General features: G+C 37.9%; 2 protein-coding genes across 2 annotated transcripts; both read right to left on the bottom strand.

Annotated features, from left to right (window-relative positions):
* Window positions 1-10,413: 10,413 nt before the first annotated feature.
* LOC113359667 lies at window positions 10,414-16,444 on the bottom strand. The gene is made up of 8 exons (XM_026603259.1): window positions 16,388-16,444; window positions 14,456-16,295; window positions 14,168-14,223; window positions 13,788-13,988; window positions 12,712-12,948; window positions 11,663-11,782; window positions 11,190-11,321; window positions 10,414-11,062 (listed from the first exon to the last, which is right to left on the bottom strand). The coding sequence occupies exons 1-8, from the start codon at window positions 16,442-16,444 to the stop codon at window positions 11,042-11,044; spliced, it is 2,664 nt and encodes an 887-aa protein (XP_026459044.1). The 3' UTR covers window positions 10,414-11,041.
* A 1,312-nt stretch (window positions 16,445-17,756) lies between these two features.
* LOC113356588 (60S ribosomal protein L6-like) lies at window positions 17,757-20,152 on the bottom strand. Its single transcript, XM_026599762.1, has 4 exons — window positions 19,779-20,152; window positions 19,572-19,678; window positions 18,206-18,387; window positions 17,757-18,115 (listed from the first exon to the last, which is right to left on the bottom strand). Exons 1-4 carry the CDS (start codon window positions 20,036-20,038, stop codon window positions 17,960-17,962), a joined length of 705 nt encoding a protein of 234 aa, XP_026455547.1. The 5' UTR covers window positions 20,039-20,152; the 3' UTR covers window positions 17,757-17,959.
* Window positions 20,153-22,669: the final 2,517 nt, after the last annotated feature.

The raw sequence follows: 22,669 nt of genomic DNA, 5'->3' as shown, positions 1-22,669 counted from the left end.
AAAATTTTGAGAAACAGAATTTGTTACAAGCCCAGAATAATTACACTTTCAGAATTTCTACTTTTAGTTTAGGCTTACACTTTGAAAAGGGGAGCCCAGTTGGGCTCTTAGTTGCACATCCCAGTTGGACTTGGTTCTCTCCAGCAGCAGCATAGAAGGAGAAAGTAGCAGCAGCATAAGAAAGTAGCAGCAGATGCTCAGCACCAGCAGCAAGAGCACCAGAGGCTCAGCTTAGCAGGCAGCAGCAGCAGCAAGTAGCCGAAGTTGTCATCAGCAGTAGCAGGGAGAAGAAGCAGGTAACATCCAGCTGCCACAGCAAGAAAACAAACAGCAGCAGCACCAGAGGCTGGCTGTAGCAACACCTGACACTCATTGTGTGTGATCAGTACACAGAGAAGGTAGGAAAAAATGGAAAACTGCATAAAGCAGTGCAGTTTGCAGCTATAGATGCATTATCATGAGGCTACAGATGCTAGGCTACATGGCATCATGCTTATAGGGCAGGGCAAAGCTATAGGCAATGAACAAATCCACAGACACTTTGCAAAGTTGCAGGTATGTTACAAGGCATGCAAGAATGCAAAGAAGACAAGCTACAGATGCAAGATGCAGATGCAGTATGGATGCAATGCTTACACTAAGATGCAGATGATTACACTAATATGCAGATGCAGATGCTTACAGTGATAGACTAAGTTACAGCTAAAACAATTACACTAAGCTACAAACAGGTATACTAAACTACACTAAATTACAGCTAAGTTACAGAAGATTATAATAAGTTACACTAATTTATAACATCCAAAGAACAGCAAAGAACAACTTCAACACAACAGCACCAAGTCCCCGGCAGCGGCGCCAAAAACTTGGTGGCTCTCTAAAAGAGTCACAGAAATGATACATGCAAGTGCACAGGGTCTGTTGTAGTGAGTGTGCAAGGCAGGGTCGAACCACAGAGACTTGGGTGTGAATTTAAGTGATGAAACAAGTGACAGTGAACAAGAAAATTCAGTGGCAGTGAGCCAAAGGCAGTGACAAAGAAACAAAGTGGAAAAAGTAGTGAAGAAAATGAAAACAGTGGGAATGGAAGTGTATGGAGATGGATGAGAATTCTCTTTCACCTAGCTAGTTAGCCTGGGATAAATCCTTGTCATGTGGCTAGTTAACTACCTAAAATCCTTAGATTAACCCCTAGCATTGTCTATCTGATTAAAGCATAAACAATCACAGGTCATTTAGGTTCCTAGGTTTCTAACTAATATGGTTTGTTAATCCCTTAGATTATTACTAACTCATAGCATTAATGGTATGTTTAAAGCACCACTAATCACAAGCCAGTGAACCCTTGGAATGTCACTAACCTAAGTGTTTTGAGCTCAACAGGGTCTAATCCAAATGGCTAACCAACATGGTTCAATGGTCTTCTCACCCAAGTGGTGAATTAGAACATGCTGAAGTTAGGAGTTTTCATGTTTGTCAAGCATTAAGACTCAAAACAAGAACATGTGAGTCAAACAGGGGAATTACATGAACATTAACGTACACAAGAACATGAACATAACATCAGAACAAAGTTTAGAACATAAGAACAAAATTTAACAGTGAAGAACATGTACTGATAGTATTATGGAATTGAAATTGAAATTGAAATTAAACATGAAATTAACCCATTTAGGGGGTATCTCGGATGACCCAAGAACACTTTAAACATTCTACATCAGTTTCTATTTATAGCTTACATCAAATCCCTAATTTCTAAACCCTAAAATTTGGGGATTTTCAATTTCTCTCACCCATTTGCGAATTCAGCTCGACCCATGCTTTATCTTCTCTTCCTCCTGCTCCTGCTACGTTTCTAGCTTGATTTGTGTCATCAACTGCACACTCTAGGGTTCAGAGAGGAAGAGTGTGAGATTGATGGAACAACTCGGCTAGGAGGATAGGGGGATAGGTGGTAATGATGGTTTGGGGTATGGTGAGATAGGATGGTTGTGGCAGGGGAAGTGGTTGCGCCAGAGGAGACAGTGGAGGTGGTGGCGATGGCAGGGTATGGGGGTGGAGCAGTTGCAGAGAAATGAGGAGATGGGGGAGAAGTCGATGGAAATGGGATTAGGGTTCGTTTGGTTGAGGGTATAGGTTTCTGATGCTAGGGTGTGAGGCGGAGACATCAAGAGTTGATGTACGGCGACGAGAATCCGTTGGATGATCCCATATAGATTGACTCGAACGGCTAAGATGAAGAGGTATGTAGCGACCATTGGATGATTTGATACAACGAAACCGACGGCTACAGATGGAGCTAGGTACTATGGTGTTTGACAGGAGCTTTGGATTTTGATGCACAATGATGAAGTGGCCGTTGGGTGATGAGATGGATCCAATCTGACGGCTCTCATGGAAATGGGTATGGATAATGGAAATGGATTTGGGTAAGGGTTTTGGGCCTTGGGTATGCCAAGCCCATATCTTCTTTAAGAACAATTCTTCCTCTTCAAGCCCACTTCTAATTGATCCGGCTCTTGCAAACATCATTCTTCGCTGCCTTTCTGCGGGAGTCTTTGCCGTTTCTTTGCTCTTTTTGCTCCGTGAGTTAACCAGGCTTTATTTAGTACCTAAAAATGCAAAATTAATTAATAAAATTTTTTATTCTTGAACACAATGAAAATACAGAATATGGGATAAAATGTAGAATTAGTGCACAAAAGATGAGTTAAATGCCAAGAAAAATATATAGAAATATGCACTTTTTAGCACTCATCAGTACCGGCATGGAATTATGCAAACATAAAATGCTGGAAATGCAATTTATTTGAAATTTAATCCTTGTTGACGGAACAAAGAATGCACTTAGCATGTGCATCAATCCTTTGAACCCCTAGGCGACCCTAGTGGACGAGTTATAGTCTCGTGAGGGTTTACATAGATATCTACCCACAAAACCTACACACAAAATTCTAAATCCATCAATCTTCGTCCGAGGACGATACACCCTCCATCATCTCCGGGGCATACTCCGGGATTTTGGATTCCATGAATTGGTAGCTTGAATCGAATGTGAATGCTTCCCCCTTTTCCTCCAAGTAGCGCGCTTTGACGACTTCATGCTACAAAAACATAACACAAACTTACTTGGTTAGTGGTGTTTAGTATGAAGATCAAACAACATGGATCACGTAAAATAAACCACAACAATACTTACAAATTGGTCAATAGACAAGTTAAAGTGGGGATCATTGAAAATTGGTTTTTGGATTTCTAAATAAGCAAGTATCGCACTTTCGATGACTTGGTGCCTATCATGAATCTGTTGAACACTTATTCTATTCGGATTCCCAAACTCTTGCATATATTTGTTGTATACCTTACCCCAAAAGGTCACAGAATCCACCCTTACGGAGGACTGGATCCTAGCTCGAGTTTCCGCGTACCAAGCTTTGGTGATCGCCAAATCTTCATTTGAATCAAAGGATGCCATTGCTTTGTATGTTGAGGTATTGGTAGAGTTAGAAATATTATATAATGACATTAGCGTTTTAGAGTATATGGAACCAGGTGTGTGTTGTTTTGTAGGGAGAAAAAGTGTATTTATAGGATGGTGCCCAAATATGGCCGTTATTGTACTCAATCAATGAAGTTGTACTTGCAAAAATTTGAATTTTGAATTTGCCGGCATAGTAATAAGGATAAACGACGCGCCGGAAGTTGGAGCCGGCGTTGTTTCGTATATCATCAATGCGGTACCTGGTTTATTATACACAGAAACATATAGTGCTTGACACTTTACCGGCATGTAATAAATATATAAAATCCATGCCGGTTCTTGGTACCGGCATGGAATTATGTAAACATAGAATGCCGGAAATTAATTTATTTCAAATGTAATCCTTGTCGACGGAACAACGAATGCACTTAGCACGTGCATCAAGCCTTTAAACCCCTAGGCGACCCTAGTGGACGAGTTATAGTCTCGTGAGGGTTTACATAGAGATCTACCCACAAAACCTTACGAAATACCTAACCAAATGCCCTAAAAACCTAAGCAAACACCACTAAACTATCAATCTTCTTAAGAAGAATCCGTCTCCGATTCACCCAGCTGGTGGTACTCCGTGACTTTGGTTACAATATGGTTGACGTTGGCTTCAAACATGAATGCTTCCCCCTTTTCTTGTAAGTAACGCGTTTTCACGGCTTGATGCTACAAAAACAACACACAAACTTTGTTTGTTTCATAAAATTTGCAAACGAGTAGATTATGTCGAATTAATCATAAAGATACTTACGAGTTGTTGAGGGGACAATGTATTGCGGGTAGCGTGATTGATCCGGTGTTTCATTTTTAGATACTCAACCACCGCATTTAGGATGATGTCGTGTCGTTCCTCGATTTGTTTGGCAGTTCTTCCTTTCGGGTTACCGTAATCGTGAATAAATTTGTTAAAAATCTTCAACCACATGGAATCCCGCGTGCTGTTATCTATAGTTGAAGGACGAGTTTCGGCGTACCATGCTTGGGTGATTGCTAAATCTTCCTCCGAGTCGAACGATGCCATTTGTTGTATATGAGATTAGGTACTATACTAAGCTATTTATAGATAATTATTCTAGGGTTTAGGGTTTCTAAGTTAAGAGGCTCAAGGAAATATAAGAACACACGAGTTTTGGACTTTTGGGCCCAAGTATTAGCTCACTTTATATAGAGAAAAACCTCAACGACTATTTTTTTTTGAAAATCACCAAAACCGGCATTGAGTAATTGTGACATAAGCTGCCGGCACCAAGTACCGGTACAGTTTTGCCATAAGCTAACATGCCGGTACAAGGGAATTTCTTCACAGAGATTGGGCCAAATATGCAACCATTACCGGCATGTTTTACAACAACATTCAATGCCGTTACAAAGAACCGGCATTGGATCTATAATAGCGACTATGCCGGTGTTTGTGAAATTCAAAAAAAAAACGGCTAGTTTTTTGAAAAATAAGACCGTTGGTGATTCATTTGTATATAATACCCCCATTCCTTGGAAAAATCTACACAAACCACCCACCAAATAAAAAAATCCTTCTCTCAAGAAAGCAAGCACGGTTAAAGCTTCACAAGGGATGGGAGATTCATCATCTAGCTCTATTTGCAAAGTAAGTAGAATAAACATTACTAACAATATAATCTTCACTACTATGACGCATAACTAATATAATCTTCTCTTACAGAGTCATCATTGCAAGTGTCAAATTTGCAAGTCACCTTCTCATCTAGCCATGGACTGTCCTTTTATTTATTCAAAGTGTAGAAGCTGTGATGGGACACGCCGGTTTTGGATTGCAAAAACTGATGATGCTGAAAATGGAAGAATGTTTCTAAGGTGTTTGAATCACCCAAAGTGCGATGAGTTTCAATGGTTTGACAAAGCTGTTGAACTAGCAGAGTCAAGAGAAAACCACAAGGGCCAATGCAAGCCTATCGATGGGTGTGATGGGTGTTATATGAAGGGAAAGGAATATGTTGAAAGAGAAGAAGAACCAATGAAGATGATCCTTGACACCCCCATCCCGGACGATGTCTTCGAACAGATTCGGGAAACGCTCAAAGGTTCCGCAATTGTTGAAAAGGGATGGAAATAGTTAATCTTTACCCAAATGTAATCCATTCTATGTTTTTTAGCATGTTTTAATTTAAAGTATCAAATCCAATGTAATAGAGTTTTAGGAATGAAATAAAAGAACACTCGAAATGGATTTATACTCAAAACTAGCAGACTGTCGGCATAGAAGCAGCCAATATTACAGTGCCGGTTTTCTGTCGACTATGAAAATTTGGGAAAAAAATCATAAAACCGGCATAGCTTGTAGAAAAACGACTATGCCGGTACCTTCCAATTTCTATACAGGAACATGAAATTTTTAATCTTCTAGTTCCGGTATGGTTTTATGAAACATTTCCTTGCCGGTACCAGAAACCGGCAATGAACTGTAATTTTCTCGCATGCCGGAACCTGTACCGGCGTTGTTGAACCAAAGCTTTTCCATGCCGGAAGCTGCAGTAACTAAATCTTTCAAAAATAACATTTCACTAAAAATCTAAACATGTTCAACATAAAGCAATCACTCGAAACCTAAACATGTTCAACACAAACCAAACAACTGGATTCTGCTTAAATGTTCTTAATCCAGGTAACATAAACTAAAAGCAAACCAAACAACTAAAGAGTTAACCATGAGGTACAAATGAAAACAAGTTTGTAATTGTTCAAGACGTAACAACCACCATACAAAAAAAGAAACACAACTAAATAGTTAATCAATTGGTCTTTTGCTTCTTTTGTGCTGGTTTCTTCCTAATTTCACCGAACAAATCCCTTGCACTAGGGTCGGTTTCTTCAATTTTATCAAGCTTCTCCACGACTTCCTTCACTTCTTCATTGGATAGCCCCGCTCCTTCATCGTACTTGCAACATAACTGCTTCCTCAACTTGCCAAGCCGACGCCGCTAGTTTCATACATACAACACATAATTAGTATATATATATATGGTAATATAAGATTATGTGTACATTAAACGACTAAGTAATTAACAATACTTACTAGAAATCCAACGGTCTTATTAAGTTGGGCGATCGTAGATGGTGGCGGTGCGGGAGTTGGAACGGGAGGGTGTTTCTGGGGTGGAACTTGGACGTCATCCGGGCGGACGACAAAAGGATGTGACCATTTCAGGTAATATTCCATGTAGTTGGCATCAACCTCATCACCGTTTTCCGCAAGCTCCCACTTATCACACTAACTAATATCTACCAAACGACGTGGTTCCCTGTCCCTCCAATCTGTTGGATCCGGTTTTGGATCATACTCTACATGCAACCGATTAGGAGTTGAATAGCACCGAGAAAGGTCAAGAACAAAACATTGAAAAGAGTCCGTCTTGATATGTGATAATTGCTTGAATCCAAGTTGGCGCATCACACGTGTAGGATTAGCCATAACGTATCCTTTTGGGTGGAACAACGGCCCATGGTAGAATGCAACGTTAGCATACCTCAAAACTTGGCGGTTTCCTCTAACCTCCTTGTAAGGTCTAAGACAACATCTTGGGTACTAATCGCGTCCAAAGCCAACCTCATATCGATCAGTCGACCTATGTTACCGGGTTTCGGAGTGTTGTTGAACTCGTATTTCCTAGCTATAGGCGTATAGGGTTCGGGAAGGTTTTTGATCTTCAAGGAGGTCCAGTCCTTGAACAAGGTGGGGAAGTGTACATAATCCCACACCTATTCCAAGGTTAAGCAATAAGTTTTGTTTCTAAGTTCACGATAAGGGTACATGTGAACAATATACATAATAACATAAGTTTAAAAACAAAATTACCTGGAGTAGAGTGAAATTCCCGACAAATTGGTTGGTTTTATCCTTAGAGGACCTTCTCATCTCCATCATCAAATGTGTCATTACCGCGGTGCCCCAAGAATAACCATAGACATCTTCCAATGGATCCAAGTACTGAAGGTAGTTCACACTAACCCTGTTGCGATTAGTGTCAGGAATACCCTAGTGCCCAAGATGTATAACAGGTATGCAGCGGCAGTATAACGAATTTCTTCAGGGTCCCATCCATCCTCCAAACTTCTTTGCTTTGTGTTTTCAAACTTCTTCTTAAGCAGCGTCAACTTGATTGTCTTTGTCCTACCAGACTTGGATTTATAAAAGCTCTCCACATAAGTTTTGTAGTCCCAACCCAACATATTCTTAGTCAGAGCGTGCAACATCGACCATTCTAGGTCCAGAGACTCAACTCCTTCTGCAATTGATTTGCCGGTAACATTCAAGCCTAGAATGTTCTGAGCATCATCAGGGATGAAGGTCATCTCCCCAAAAGGAAAGTGCACGGTATCGGTTTCACCATGATACCTTTCGACGAAGCAATTGACAGTCACGGAATCAGGCTTCACATAATTTTCAACCAAAGCATATAGACCAGATTCCATTACTATTTGTTGGACCTCTTCACATTCATCGGACAATTTCCAACAATCCGCGGCTTGGTTTCGGCAAACACGCACAGCCTTCGTATGATCCTACAATTAGGAGACAATACAATTAAGATATTTTACATAAATACACAACAATACATATGCACAAGATAAAAAATACTTACATAGGTTTGATAGATAGTACGAGCCCACTAGTGCTTGTATCCAAATAGTGTTTTCGGTTCCGGAGCTTTACCCCAAATTCTACCACGTTCAAGGTCAGGTATCATGTCATTAATATGAGAAATGTGGGAACCTTTAACTTTCACTTTGCCATTGCCCTTCTTGCCATTGCCTTGTGTTGGTTGTTGACTTGGCCCACCAACTTCGCTTTGGATTGCTAATTGACTTGGAGGAACCACATTATCTTCATCCTCACTTTCCTCTTCATCTTGCTCATCTTGATCATCGTGGTCACGGATTACAGCTCGACTACGGTCACCACCACTTTCCCAAATTATCCCTCTTGTCTCAGTCCCCAAACGCTTTTTACGACCTTCATCTTTCCCTCGAGGAGGGAGAGATCGAGGAGTATCAAGACCGTCCTTCCTTCTTCTCTTAGTGACAACATTTTTAGTTTTTCTTTTGTTAGCCTCCTTGGATTTTAACCTATATCAAAAAATCACACGAAATGAATGTGAGACAACTCACTTTCAGTTTTTCCACCGGCATTGACTTACTGAAACAAAGCACGCCGGTTGTCTGTTCCGGCATTAAACAATGATTGTCAACAATGCCGGTAATCATATGTAATTCTCCTGTATGTTTTCAGTCCACTACCGGCATTCTCGAAATAAATCAATTCCATGTCGTAACCTGGTGTCGGCATTCAAATCAACCTAAAAATGTATGCCGGTACTGGTGATAAATTCATAAACTCTCCTGTATGGTTTAAGTCCACTACCGGCATGCTCGAATTTTCACAAAAAAATGCCGGTACTATAAACCGGCATACAATGGAACCAAATGTCTATGCCGGTACTGGTGACAAATTCATAAACTCTCCTGTATGTTTTTAGACCACTACCAGCATACACGAATAGTTATAAATGACTGCCGGTACTAAGAACCGGCAGGGAATTCGACCCAAATTCTATGCCGGTATCTAAAATTCAGTTTCTGGTGAATCTGCGAAGTGAAACCGGCATTGCATTCATCCTAGATTGAATGCCGAAAGGTAAAACCGGCACCGTATTCATACATATTTCAGTGTCGGTAATCACTGAAACTCAACCTAAACCCATTGCTATAAATCGATTAAAACACTCATAAAGTAGTTTAAAATCACTTACCTTCTCACAGAAGCCATGGTTGCGAGAGGTTGATTGTCTGAATCCGCTGCTTGTTCTTCTTCTTGCTCTTGAGCAATCTTAGCAATTCTTTGTTCCTGTTTTTGTTGAGCAATCGATTTTAAGTTCGATTGGGCATTCGTTTTCTTTCGTGGAGGCATTGTTTATGATTCGGGTAGGTTAATCGACGAAGAAATTTTTGAATCGACGATTAATCGACGAAGAACGGATGAAGAACGATGAATTTTTCTTTTTCAAAACCTAACCCTAGGTCAGTGCCGGTACTGAAATGGGGGATATATGAATTTGGTTTTTGATTTTAATGTTTTAGGAGAAAAGGTATAATGGTCTTTTCATAATATTTTTTAATTAATCAAAGGGTATTTTAGTATTTTCATACCCAAAAATCACTCCTTAGCACACACCATGGGTTGGGGGAAGTAATTAATATCCCCCAATTCCTTTTTTTATCCCCCAATTAATTGTTCTTTTTTTTGTGTTAGAACATACTTGATCTGATAAAAAAATTTATTTGTTTATAGGGAATTACAATTCCACCAAATCTCCTGAACCCATGAATTTCACCTTTAGATTTCTACATCCATATCCACTATTAAATAATTATTTTCTTGAAGAAGCCGGATATCATACATCACTTAAACCAATTTTCCCTCCCAACCATAGTTAAGCTAGAGATTCCGAATTGACGTGGCAACACTGTTCAAGTGGGGATTCCCTCCTCTTGGTGTTTTTTTTGTCCTATATGGTTGGTAACACCCCCAAGTAATACTGGTATCCCCTTATAAATGTGCAGATAACTGACAGACAGATTATAATTGATTTCCAGTTGTGCACAGATCCATGAACATTTTAAACTTGAATCAATTAGCTTTACACCCCACCAGGAGTGGAGCCAGAAACTCTATTTAGGAGAAGCAAAATATTTTTCTGAGGGTGCAAGATAGTAAAAATAGGCTTAGGATCCCAAAATCTCAAAATAAATAGGTTTGAGATCCGATATAGCAGGGTGTTCCATTGCACACCATTGCTTTTAACTGCCTCTGCCACCCCCAAATGAAAAGTGTACTCTTGACTTCATTAATCAGCAAATTACAAAACCTTGTATACATAGGAATTTAATTGCAATTGTCTGACAAAGTCCCAAAATTCGTTTAAAACTTTTCTGAAAAAAGAGCAGACCAGAGAATAATCATTAATCACAAATTTCAAAGTTGAGAAATACGAAGGTTAGCAATAGCACTTATGGCCGGTGTCATCACGGCAAACAGGGCAGCTAATGAATAAGTTGGTGTTGATCCAGCGGATGATACAGTCGCGGTGGAATATGTGCTCGCAGTAGAGTTCCAAAATACTACCTCTTCTCTGGGACAGCCATCCTCACGTACATTTTTTAGCACCGATTTTATTTTATTTTTTTATGTTTTTGAAAGTGAAAGTTAAGAGCAATGAATAATTAACCATGTAGAAGTACAACCAAGTATTTGAGGTATAACTATGTCCAACTAGAAATATACAAAACAAGCAAGAACCTATTATATATACCTGTGTAATATATACATGCACTACTCCATTTACCACGGAATGTGTGTGTAGTCTGGTACGCACCTCTTCAACCATTTATTGTATACTTGACAGTGCAAATTATTCATATGCCCATGCCATGAACTTACGAAGCTTCAAAATATAAGATGCAGAGGACTGTTCTTCATGGCTCGTAATAGTAAACCTGCTAATTCAAGTCCAGAATATCAAAAACATTATTTCACTTTTCAAGACTAAATTCAATGTCTAAAGATTAAGGAATTCAGCAAAAAAAAAAAAAAATCAAGGAGAGATCAAGTTAATCTGCATACCTTTATAATGCTATCAGCAAATCCAACATAAAGCTTCCCCTCCCAGTACGCGAGAGCAGTAACAACAGAAACACAAGGTATAGAACCAAGTGGTCTAACATTCACACGAAGCTCATCATCACCTAACAACTCCTACAGAAACAAAATCTGTGCAAATAAGATGGAGAAATTTGCTAATAACAAATTTAACGAGTAAATATTCTTGGTTCAAAATGAGGCAACAAGCAAACCTTCCACAGCGAGCAATTTTAAAGTCAACTTCAAATGTGGTTTCCCTTTTCTTTTCCTCCAATTGAAACTAAAATTGTGAAATATGTTTAATATTGTGATTTCTACAGTTATTCACTTATTCTGGGTTCAAATAATTGGATGTTCAGTGAGCTGCTCACAGTCCACATTGGAAAAGCAAGCAACACATATTTTCCTGGTGACGATATATTAATATAGATCAATTATGCACACATCGAGCTAACCTGAACATTGACCGTCTTATTCCAACCTCCCATGAAGAGCCATCTCCCATCCATGACCAGGGCGAGATTAGCACCAGTGTCAGTTTGTATAGAGCTTGAAAGAACATCATCCCGCCACACCTTGGATGATACAAACAGAAGTACAGTCATTCTAACAGAACAAAGTAGACATGCTAAAAGGATCATATATATACGAGAAAGGATCGAAGGACCATCATCCCCTAATATTTCCACGATCTTTGTACAATACAGATGTACACACTGGCAAATCCAATGTTTGGTAAAATATGGCTACTGCCTAATATTTCAAGAATCGATTTAGGCAATCAGAGTAGGCTATTTTTTGTAGTATGGGTCTGATTTAAATGAAGTCAAACATTTTACTGAACAAGTCCATCAACAATCAGAGTCACGTGCTAACAATAAAAAATAGCTTGTTGGTTATACATGGCAAAAACCAAAATTACAGTCACAACTCACGAAGCTGAGCTGTTTAACAGAACCAGCATAGAAACAGTACATCAATTATCAAAAACATTAAGACTAGTGTTGGGCTTTAATAACTAAAAAGCCATTTTGTATTGTTATCCGTATGTCCCCAATATTCCGCTGGATTAGTAAATGGTTAACTTAGGCCTAAACTTGTCGTTTATACATATATAAAACCGCACAATCATAAATTGATTTGACGTAAAAGAACCAAGTAAGACATTCCAAATCCTGGTTACAGAAAGCTGATAAACAACTCAGAACACTTTCAGATCTGTGTTGTTGGTATTCATCATCGATAAGCTATTCTGTCGGGTGCCATTAAAAAAACGATATATAAAAAACGATCCCTTGGATTTGGCATAATAATGAGTGGGGTCATTTGACTGCTGTTTTCATATATTAAAGAGCTCAGTCGAAATGACTGTCGAGCTAGGGGCATCACTGAAGCCCATTAAATATTATTGTAACTACTGAAGCACATCATTTGAAATTTATTAAGAACAATTCGAAGGAGATCATTAATAAACAACACAAGAGAAGATCAAAGAATCACAAACCTTGACACAACCACTTTCATAAGAAGCCACAAGCATATGGGGCTCTACTGAAAGTGACAAAACAGACGACAAACTTCCAGGAGTATTATCTCCCAATACCGCCAAAGGACTATGATCTCTAAGAGCCCATAGACGAACGGTCCCATCCCAGCTTCCACTATATAGAACTCCATCACACACCGTTAAGGAAGACACGACAGAATTATGATCATTCATAGTGTATGTAAGGGTGTAATCCTGGAAAAAATGAAAAACAAACAGGAGGGGAAATTATTCAGCTTTTTATGGGACAACTCGGGTTTGAGTGGCATCAAACACTATCAAATACATTTAGCAGTTCAAAGCATGCCAACATGAAATGGCAAATGTTGAATAACATACTATAAAATACAACTCAGGTTTAAGGTTAAGTAGCTGAACGCAATTATTTTCTTGTTATTGCGCCAATAGCTGTAGCATACAGCACCAAATGGCAAATGTATGCTTCAAACCCATTGGAGGTCAGAACAAAACCTGCTGCTGGTAAAACAATGAAACAAAAAAAGTTTTTCCTTTTATCTAGGAATGATTTGCTTCAATGTTTTACCTGTCATCAAGTAAGCTTTTTACTTTCGATGAGTTTGTAGCCTACCATCTTGCATATTTCTAACACCAAAAGGCAATAAATTGTAATAGTAATGCATGAAAACTTATAGAACATATAATAACTTTCTATCTCCACGCTTTTGTAAATTTAGCATTGGTGCAAGGGAGTATGTCACAGTTGCAGGCCCATGGAGGCAGTTCTCGAAATCTCTACTTGCATCTTTTTAAGGCTCTACTTACTCCTAAAAGTCTTAAACAATTTTTTATAACCGAATACATTTCTACATTTATTAAATACAGGCCAACAACCATACACATAGGCCGTCCACGGTTACATTAAAGAATGGTAGCTGTCATTAAACTTACCATTAGTGATTTGTAGTTCAAATAAAAAAAAATGACATATGTGGGCGCAAACGATGTTAGATTTTGATTCAAGTATGTTAAATCATATAGAAAATGAATCAAGTGATCTATAAACAGGAACTTAACTGTAACGACCACACTTTGATAGACTTGTCTCCACTTCCTGTATAAAGATATTCGGTCCCAGAGACTGCCAAGGCGTGAATACCACTATAACGCCAGTCTTTGAGCTCAAACCATTTTTTCAATGACTCTTGAGCAAGAGGTATGCCAACGGCCATGACTCTATGCTCGTGACCTTTAAGTGATTGCATATGAGAAAAGTTCTGCATATAATAAAAGTATCAAATGATCAAGAAGAAGACAAAGACACGAATAGAAGAATGCGCTTAGAGGAAATCTATCCAAATTTTTGTTTGATTTATATTTTGTGGAAATTACAATTATCAACATCCATATTCAAAAATTACCTTCAAGAGATTATGCTATATATAACAATTAATACCTGCAAAGACCATACATTGACTGTTTTGTCGAAGGAGGTGCTAAAGAGAAAACCACCTACAAGAACAACAAAAATGCAAATTGATTACACAGTACTAGAAGTACCATAGATTGACATGGACATATGATGGCCGTCAATACCCTTCCAAAAAGAGGAATTCAGTCCTAAGCAGCTTAAGCTTAATAGATGAGAAAACCTAAAAAGAATGAGTGAAACAGAATAAAAGTGTTCGAACAGAACATCTATCTAAATCAATAAAAGAAAAGATAGTTGTAATAGCATTCGTACCTCCAACAGCGAACCCAGTGATGCAGTCAATGTGACCCTGCAAGTTGATAGCTTTGAGTTTCCCTATACACATGCCCTTAACAGCATCTCTTTCACATGTTCCATCCCTGACTTGACCAAATTCAACTCCACCTTGATTAACCTCGCACACTTCATATCCATTCTCCTGGGTTTCTAACTCTTTACCAACTTCCTTCAGCGAATCGCAAAGAAACCCAAGAGTTAAGCAATGAACAGTCTCAACATCTACAACATCTACTAGGTTGACTGAGATATCAACACGAGGTCTGCTAATCAATTCTCTGATGCACATCAACACATCTATGACCTGAGGGCGAACCCCTGGATTAAATTCCAAACATCTATGAAGAATTTGATGCAAAGATGCATATTTTGTAGACAATGTAGATCCCAACTTACTGCTCGTCCTTTCCATCCAATCATTGTACACACCCAAGAGTTTATCACAGTTTTCTTTCTTGGAATTTGGGAGATGGTGGTACAAGTCTTGGAACAAACCTTCAGCGACTGAATCTCCAAGAAGAAGCAAAATCAATGTACAAGCAAGGGACCAAACATCAGAGCCATAACCAACTGAATATCCTAAGCTATCCATGTCAGGGGCAACGATGCCCTTGCTGTTGAACAATCTAAGTAGTACCTCTGGGCTCACAAATGCTTGACCACTATCAAAGCTTGCTTGTGTTTGTATTAATAATTCATCACTATTTACTCCATTGATAGAAGAAGTTGCAACAATTTCAGCAATCCCTTTCTGAACTCTCCTTCCCATCACCAATACCTCATTTGGGTCAATGCAAAGGTGGCCAAAACGGTCGTAAGGAAAGCAAGACAATGCCAAACACCCACAAACCACTCCTTCATAATGCAAGCCAATTAAAGCTTCACATAAATCCATACCCACTAAAGCAAAACCGGACATCGTCTCCTCATTCATATCCACATTCCAGATTGTCTCATCCTTGCTTTCCTCATCCCCACTAATAGAAGTTTCCCTCAAACACAACAATTTGTTAGTTAAATGATTATCAAAATGCTGACAAACCAAGAAAACAGAACCATCATTTGAATTCATCCACAACCCATAAACCTTACAAACTCGTAACTGTCTAAATGATGCACTCAAAATCAAACTCAATTCAGCTCTCTCTTCCTCTCTCAATCTCTTCAAAGCTTCCATTACTCTAGCATTATAACTGAGATTAATACCCAATTTACAAACACCAATCTTTTTATCATTCACAGATGCATCAAATGAAGAAGAAACAACATGAAGAAGACTAACCGTTTGACCCGTTCTGAAATCAAAACACCACCTTTTCAAAGGATTTGAAACCCTAGCTTGGTATAATGATAAAGACAGAAAATCTTCATTCCCCAATTTACAATTTTCCTCTTCCTTGATTGATAAAAGATCATTCGGCAGAATCCAATCCTTCCAATTAGAATAAAATTCTTCATCATCAGACCATAACAAACCAGGTATGAAATCATGTTGTTTCCTAACCTGTGAATTTGTTGTCGAAGAAGAAGAAGGATTAGGGGTTTTGTTATGTTGCTCAATGAAAGAGAGAAGATCAATGTTTTTGGGAAGTGAAGAAGGGCCTTGAGGAGGGAAATGGACAAGTTGTGTACAAGCAGGACATCGAATTGTATTTGAGTAACGTTGAGGTAATCGGGAAAGACAGGATTCGCATGCTGAGTGACCACATGAGAGTACTCGAGGTACTACTGATCTTTCTTCTTCATCTTCTTCTTTGATTTTTTCGCTGCTGTAGATTTGTAGGCAAACTGGGCACTCTGTAGCTCCATCGTCGAACTTTCAACTCTGACTTGCAGAGAAACAAGAACACTTATAGTCCGTTTTTTAATGATAAAACGTTATAGTAACTGTAATGGTGACGGTCAGACCCTGAGAATTACGGCGGTGAACACAATTCGGCTGAATGCATCACCTACTAACACCATGCAATGTAGTCAATATCTGCCGAGAGCGATACGAGAAGCAGTATATCCGCGATACGATATCTTCCCGATAATATCGGCCGATATGAGCTGACACGAAATTTTTATGATAATTCGATATTGGTAAATTAGTCGTTTTAGAAAAATTAAGTATATTTTTATGATAATATCGGCCGATATCTGTAATGACTCGTATGATTTTGATTAAAATTGCAATATCCTTGTTTAATTACCATTTTAGGTAGTAAACTTTAAAGTTGTTGAAGTTACTCTCCTGTTTCTAATTTGAACTTGTTTAATAATCATGTTAGGTAGTGAAACTTTAAAGCTAGTGAAGTTACTCTTTTGTGTTTTTGATAAAATTAATGATATATATTATATCTTAACAGAAAATGTTTGCTATAAAATTATAGTCTTAAAATTTGGAATCGATATTATACCGATATTTCAACGATAATATCCCCGATATAAAGTCGTACCGGCGTATCGGTCCCGCCGAGATAAATCGATATCCGATATTAACTACATTGACACCATTTTTATTTGCATTTGACTCGCGATCTGGATCTGAGTCAACCCCTAACTCGTCGCGAGTTAGATGTCAGACGTTTGCTTTCAATTTTGAGTCAGATCTGACTCAACCTCTGACTCGGACCTGTTTGAGTCAGGTAACAAAATACCTCTGACTCATGGGACCAAACCACTGACTCACATATCTTTGAGTAAGTTGAGTCGGATCTGACTTAAAACAAACATATTGAATCAGATCTGACTCGACTCATGTAATTTCAGTCAGACCAGAGTTAGATGAGTTGGGTGTAAACAAACATGGTGTAAGAGTGGTGACTGGTGAGGGAAAAAAAACTAGAGCGAACACAATTTCCAGATGCAAAAAACTCTTGCCAGGACTCGAGCACCATATTGCCTGTGGTGTATCAACCCAAAGGTGAGGGATGTTGTGTCTTATTTGGTTTTTGGTACACCCCTGAACAATATGGTACCCTCTATTAGCAATGTTCCGGTATGCAGAGAGTTCCTCTTTCCAAAGGTTGGTTCTAAATTAAAATACTAGTAGACTTTATAAATTACAAAAGGTTGGTTCTGATAACGCTACCATTTCAGTCGGCATCATATATAAGTTCTGAATTAAACTACAAAAGCAGTGTTTTATAAATTAATAGCTGACCACTGCCATCACAGAGCAAAAGTGTCTATAGTTCCAGTGTGACTACGTGAAACAAGAAAAGCATAAAACTAGTAATCACGGACCTTAACGTTGTTGTTTTCTCCACGTTAATCAAGTAAGAATACGAACTTAAACAAAACAAAACATAGCTAATTGAATGTTGCACATTTGAATCCATTTAACCAAACAAAAATATATACTTAAACTTATAAAGCTAATCTAGCTCAAACCAGATTCAGTCTACTCAACACAGTCAAATGTAACGAAGTTTCACAATGAGAATTCCGAGGCAAAAAGAGGCTACAGTGCTTCAAATGAAAATGAAAATATTCCTAGAACACTAGTTCATGGGGCTTCATGCCAGACTTGAGGGAAAATCTTGCACCCAAATAGGTCTTCAAGTCAGCAACACCTTCAATGGCCTTCAACAATGAAGCATCTAGAGTTTTTTGGTCATCCTTCTTGTCTTGTGGAAGGTTGTTCTTCTCCTACAAAAATTCGTCAAGGGGAGAAATACATTTAACACGGAACTAAAATAAGATAACATTGAATTGCAGATCCAAAGAGAAGTCACCAACCTTTTCTTCAGATTCAAAAAACTCTCCCTCGCCCTTCTTCTTCTTCTTCTCGGTTGGCTTAGAGAAGTACTTGTCATCAAACTTATCAGTATTAACTCCTGAGATATCAACCTTGGTAGAAGTTCCAATAACATATGCTTGGTTGACACGCCTTAGAGGAACACCGTTAACCTTGAAGGGTCCTGTAGCAGTAGGATTATATATAAGTGACCAGCCAAAACCAGGAAGCACTACTGGAACAGAAACAGCTTGACTATATCTTCAGCGACATTATAATCCAATGGTATTTCTTAACTATAAAACAGTCGCAGCTTTATGTTCAATGACCAACATTGTGTACTATGGTGGATTATATAATTCTATGGTATGTCTAAACTATACAACAACCACAGTTATATGTTCAAAGGATGGTTCAGATAAACCTAAGTTAACCTAATTCAATATACAATCTGAAAAGATAACTACGTTACATCATCATATGTCTCTTACATGTTTTAACTTCATATTAAATCCAAATTTCTGACCACTGACAAATAGAACTCAGACTCATGAAGAAATCTAAATTCCTGCAAAACCCTACGTATAGACAAACATTCAAAACAAAATGACTATCCATACTCAAAAACCTTAGTACATTACCAAGCAAAAAAGGTGTACCGATGATTAACCCAAACATTATGTAGGAAAGTTAAACTGAACTTTGAGTGCCAACCATTTTATCTTGAATGTTTATTCGCTGTATCTGCTCTTTGCTTTGTCAAACGTATCATTTCAGGGTTAACTGAGTACCCAGCAATTCAACTTGCTGAGACTCTGGGCACCAAGACATAAGGTTCAGTAATAAAACACTTCACATACATGATTCTCTAATAAATCATCCAGTTCAGGTCCAAGCTAGTCGATACATTCAAGTAAACATAAAAATAGATAATAGAGTATCCAATCTATTATCACCAAAATGCATTTTACGGCAAGTTCACCATACACAAAGACATGATAAAATCTACCACACATGGCTAGCTTAGGTATAAAACCCATCACGGGTAAAATTATATGCACAGGGCTAAAAAGTATTTCAAGTTATCTATCTTTTAACGATATAGTCAGTAAATCTTCAAACATATTGCCAATAAAAAAATGTGATGCCAAACTTGCTATGGCCTATGAACATCTAAACTCACCCACCAAATCAGAAATTCACTCAATGCTTGCCCGAACAATGGGTAAAAACAAAAACAAATTAAAGCTCAGAGTTGAGAAAACTTTGAAATCTGAAATTAAATCGCAAATAACTCAACAACATACAGATCAGAAGATCAACATCACTAACATGAAACCATTTTAGATATGGGTGAAGAAGCCTCACCAGTAACGAGAAGCAATCCAGATGGGAGTTGCTTCAAGAATACAACTCTTTTGCCCTTGAACCTTCCAGCTAAGATAATCAAAACTGTTCCAGGAGTAATACTTGCCCTAATTTTTCCAATAAACAAAACACATATGAAAACATAAATACCCAAAAATAAAAAATCAAAATCAAAACCCCCAAAAATGAAGAAACAAGAAACAATACCTAAGTTTGGTTGGCTTGGCCTTGCGTTTGTTAACCAATGGCTTCTTAACATCATCTGCTGGGTAAAACTTTGGTGCTTTAACAGCAACAGCTGCTGCGGCTGGTTTAGCATCATGCTTTGGAAAAACTCCACCATTCTTATCTTTGATTGCCCAGAGACCACGTTTGTGATACATTTTAGATCTAGAAAATTTACCCACACCTCTGATAAGGTCGGGGTTTCTTGACACCTTGGGAGTTCTTACCTTGGATGGAGCCATTAGAGATGGAGCTTTAGAATTTCGGCTGAAACTGCGATACTCTCTCTCTCTCTCTGTATCAATGTAAACCTAGAAGAAAGAAATATTATCGAGAGGCTCCTAAAGATTTTTGTTATAGGGAAAGCTAATTTGTTTTGGGGGAAGCTTTTTAAGGGGGAAGCTAATATAATGAATATGTGTATGGGGGAAATATTTTTTTAAAATTGACTTTTACTAATTAATTTGTATTACCAGATACCCATCTGACCAAACTCATACCCAACTGAGTTTGACTACAAACTTTTATTCTACAGTAATTCTTGCAACTAAATAATTATTCTAATCCACGGGGTACTATAACTAACTCTGTTTCTAATTTATTCCATCAATGAACGTATGTTGAAGTTTGGTTTCGAAGAAATTTTTAGTTTGGAATTTTGTTCATATGTATGTGAAAATGTGATCTTTTGTGTGTATGCACGATGGTTGTTCGCTAAAATGTGTCACAGACTGTTATGAGTGAACTTTTGCATGACATGTGTATTACCTACATCAACCACAAAATTAGATATTGCAGTTTAAGATAAGGCTATTCAGCTCTGGTTTTACCAATATAATTACCATCATAACAACCCGAAAAAGACGCAGCATTTTGAAACAAGTTCACTGATCTTGCTGTAGTTGTCCATGTAGAGATGAACTATGGAAATCCTTGACCATGAAGAGAGAGCTGGGTGGTGGTTGAGACTTGGGAGAGTCTTTTATGTACATATTTAAGGTATTGGCATGGCCATGGATGATGCCTAGTGTCATAAATTATTCATTACATGGTAGTAAAGACCATCCTATGAAGCAAGAGAGACGGACAGAAAGAGACTACCTCTTTCTTGTTCTGTTTATATTTTATAGGAGTTTGGGTGATAACTGAGAAGGGATATGCTGCTATTAGCTCTTAAAAGAAAACAAGGGATAGCAATGCAGTTTATACCTCTTCGGTTGTAAAAAAGTCGGTTAAATCCAAATGAGAACACATTGTCCTAGGGCACTCGACAGTGCTGTAACCATCAACCTAGATAGTATTCCATAAAAAAAAACTTGATTAAAGCAACGTATATCGTAAAATGTTTTTTGCATTCAAATGCAAACATAGGAAATTATATTTGAGCTCGAAATATATTAAAAGTGAAACCCTTGGATTATAGGTTAATACATGTTCAGGTTCGTGTTCATCATGTTTATCATGAACTACCAATTTTTGCTAGTATAGTTGGCGTTCGACAATTAGAGTAATTTTTCTTCCCGTTGCTCCAATCGTAGTTAACCCAGATTCCCAATCAACATCTTCCTTGTTTGTTGCGATGCGCAAAGATTGTTTAATCACGGAAGTAGTTTATGGGAAATAGTTTATGAATTATTAGGTTTAATCACGAAATTGGTTTAGGGTTAATCATGGTTTTAGCTAAATATAGTTATATCAAATGAGGGCAGAATAGTAAAACTCAGTATTTTTGTCGGGGGAAAGACAATTTTTTACTCCTCCCCTTATCGACCAAAAGTCAAAAGAAATAGACCATAATCAAACTATTTTAGCTTTCCTCCTATACGAATGAGCTTTCCCTATAATAAAAATTCTCCTAAAATCCCTAATAGACAACTAGGCCAGGAAATTTAAGTGAATAAAAGCCCAAAGAGAGTTAGTAAAGGTAGCCCAAATCAGAAGGGAAAAAAAAAAGGTGTCGGCAGAATTTGTAGTTTTGTACCTCCAATAGCAAAATTGGTTAAAGGGAGAGTAAAGAGTGATCAGAGGAGCATAGAAATGGTAATCGACTCGCAAACTACAATCTACCCAATATAATATTTTAGCTCGGACCAAACTGTCCCTACTAAACACACCCACTAATCCTACAAACCTCACACCCATTCCATCACCACCGTTAACATAAACCCTAACTCCAAATCTGTAAACAGAATGCTGCTGTTTCCGATTTCTTTAACAAGTTTGTGTTCTCTACAATGCTAAAATAAAAATCTACTAACTAAGTCCCAAATTTCTCATAATCGATTCTTCTTTGATAAACAATTATTCATGGAAACAAGTGATTTTATATATATATATATATATATATCTCTTTTCGTCTCTCTCATTTTATTTTATTTTATTTTGTTTATAATGTTTATGTGATTGATTAAATAAAAAAACCTTTGATTAATGGTTTATAAGTAAGAACGAATAAAGAAAAAAAAGGAGTATATGAGAAGTGGATGGGATTCTTCATCATTCATCGCAACACCAAATGAAAAAGGAGCTCAAAATATCGTTTAATACAAATTTATTTATTTTTGAAAAGAATGATCAAATTTTATTAAACGAGCACTTCTCTGGGGTACGTTGTCCCCATCGAGTCATTCAGTACAATTACATTTAGAAAAACCGGACAAGTATTATCCCATATGTATGTTGAAATGTTGTTGTTGTTTCCTGGTTGTAGTTGTTTCTGAGCCGCGTGATTCGCCAATCCATCTGTCGCCTGGTTCGCCTCTTTGTACGTGTATGTGACGACGTATTGTTCTATTTGTTGTAGATGGTTGTGTATTTCCCATAGCATGGTTTGAATGATCCATGGTGCATGTGTTGTTTCTTACCCAATTAGC

The sequence above is a fragment of the Papaver somniferum genome, chromosome 3 (assembly GCF_003573695.1).
Source record: "Papaver somniferum cultivar HN1 chromosome 3, ASM357369v1, whole genome shotgun sequence".
Classification (NCBI taxonomy): domain Eukaryota; kingdom Viridiplantae; phylum Streptophyta; class Magnoliopsida; order Ranunculales; family Papaveraceae; genus Papaver; species Papaver somniferum.
This window is presented reverse-complemented; position numbering and strand designations above follow the sequence as displayed.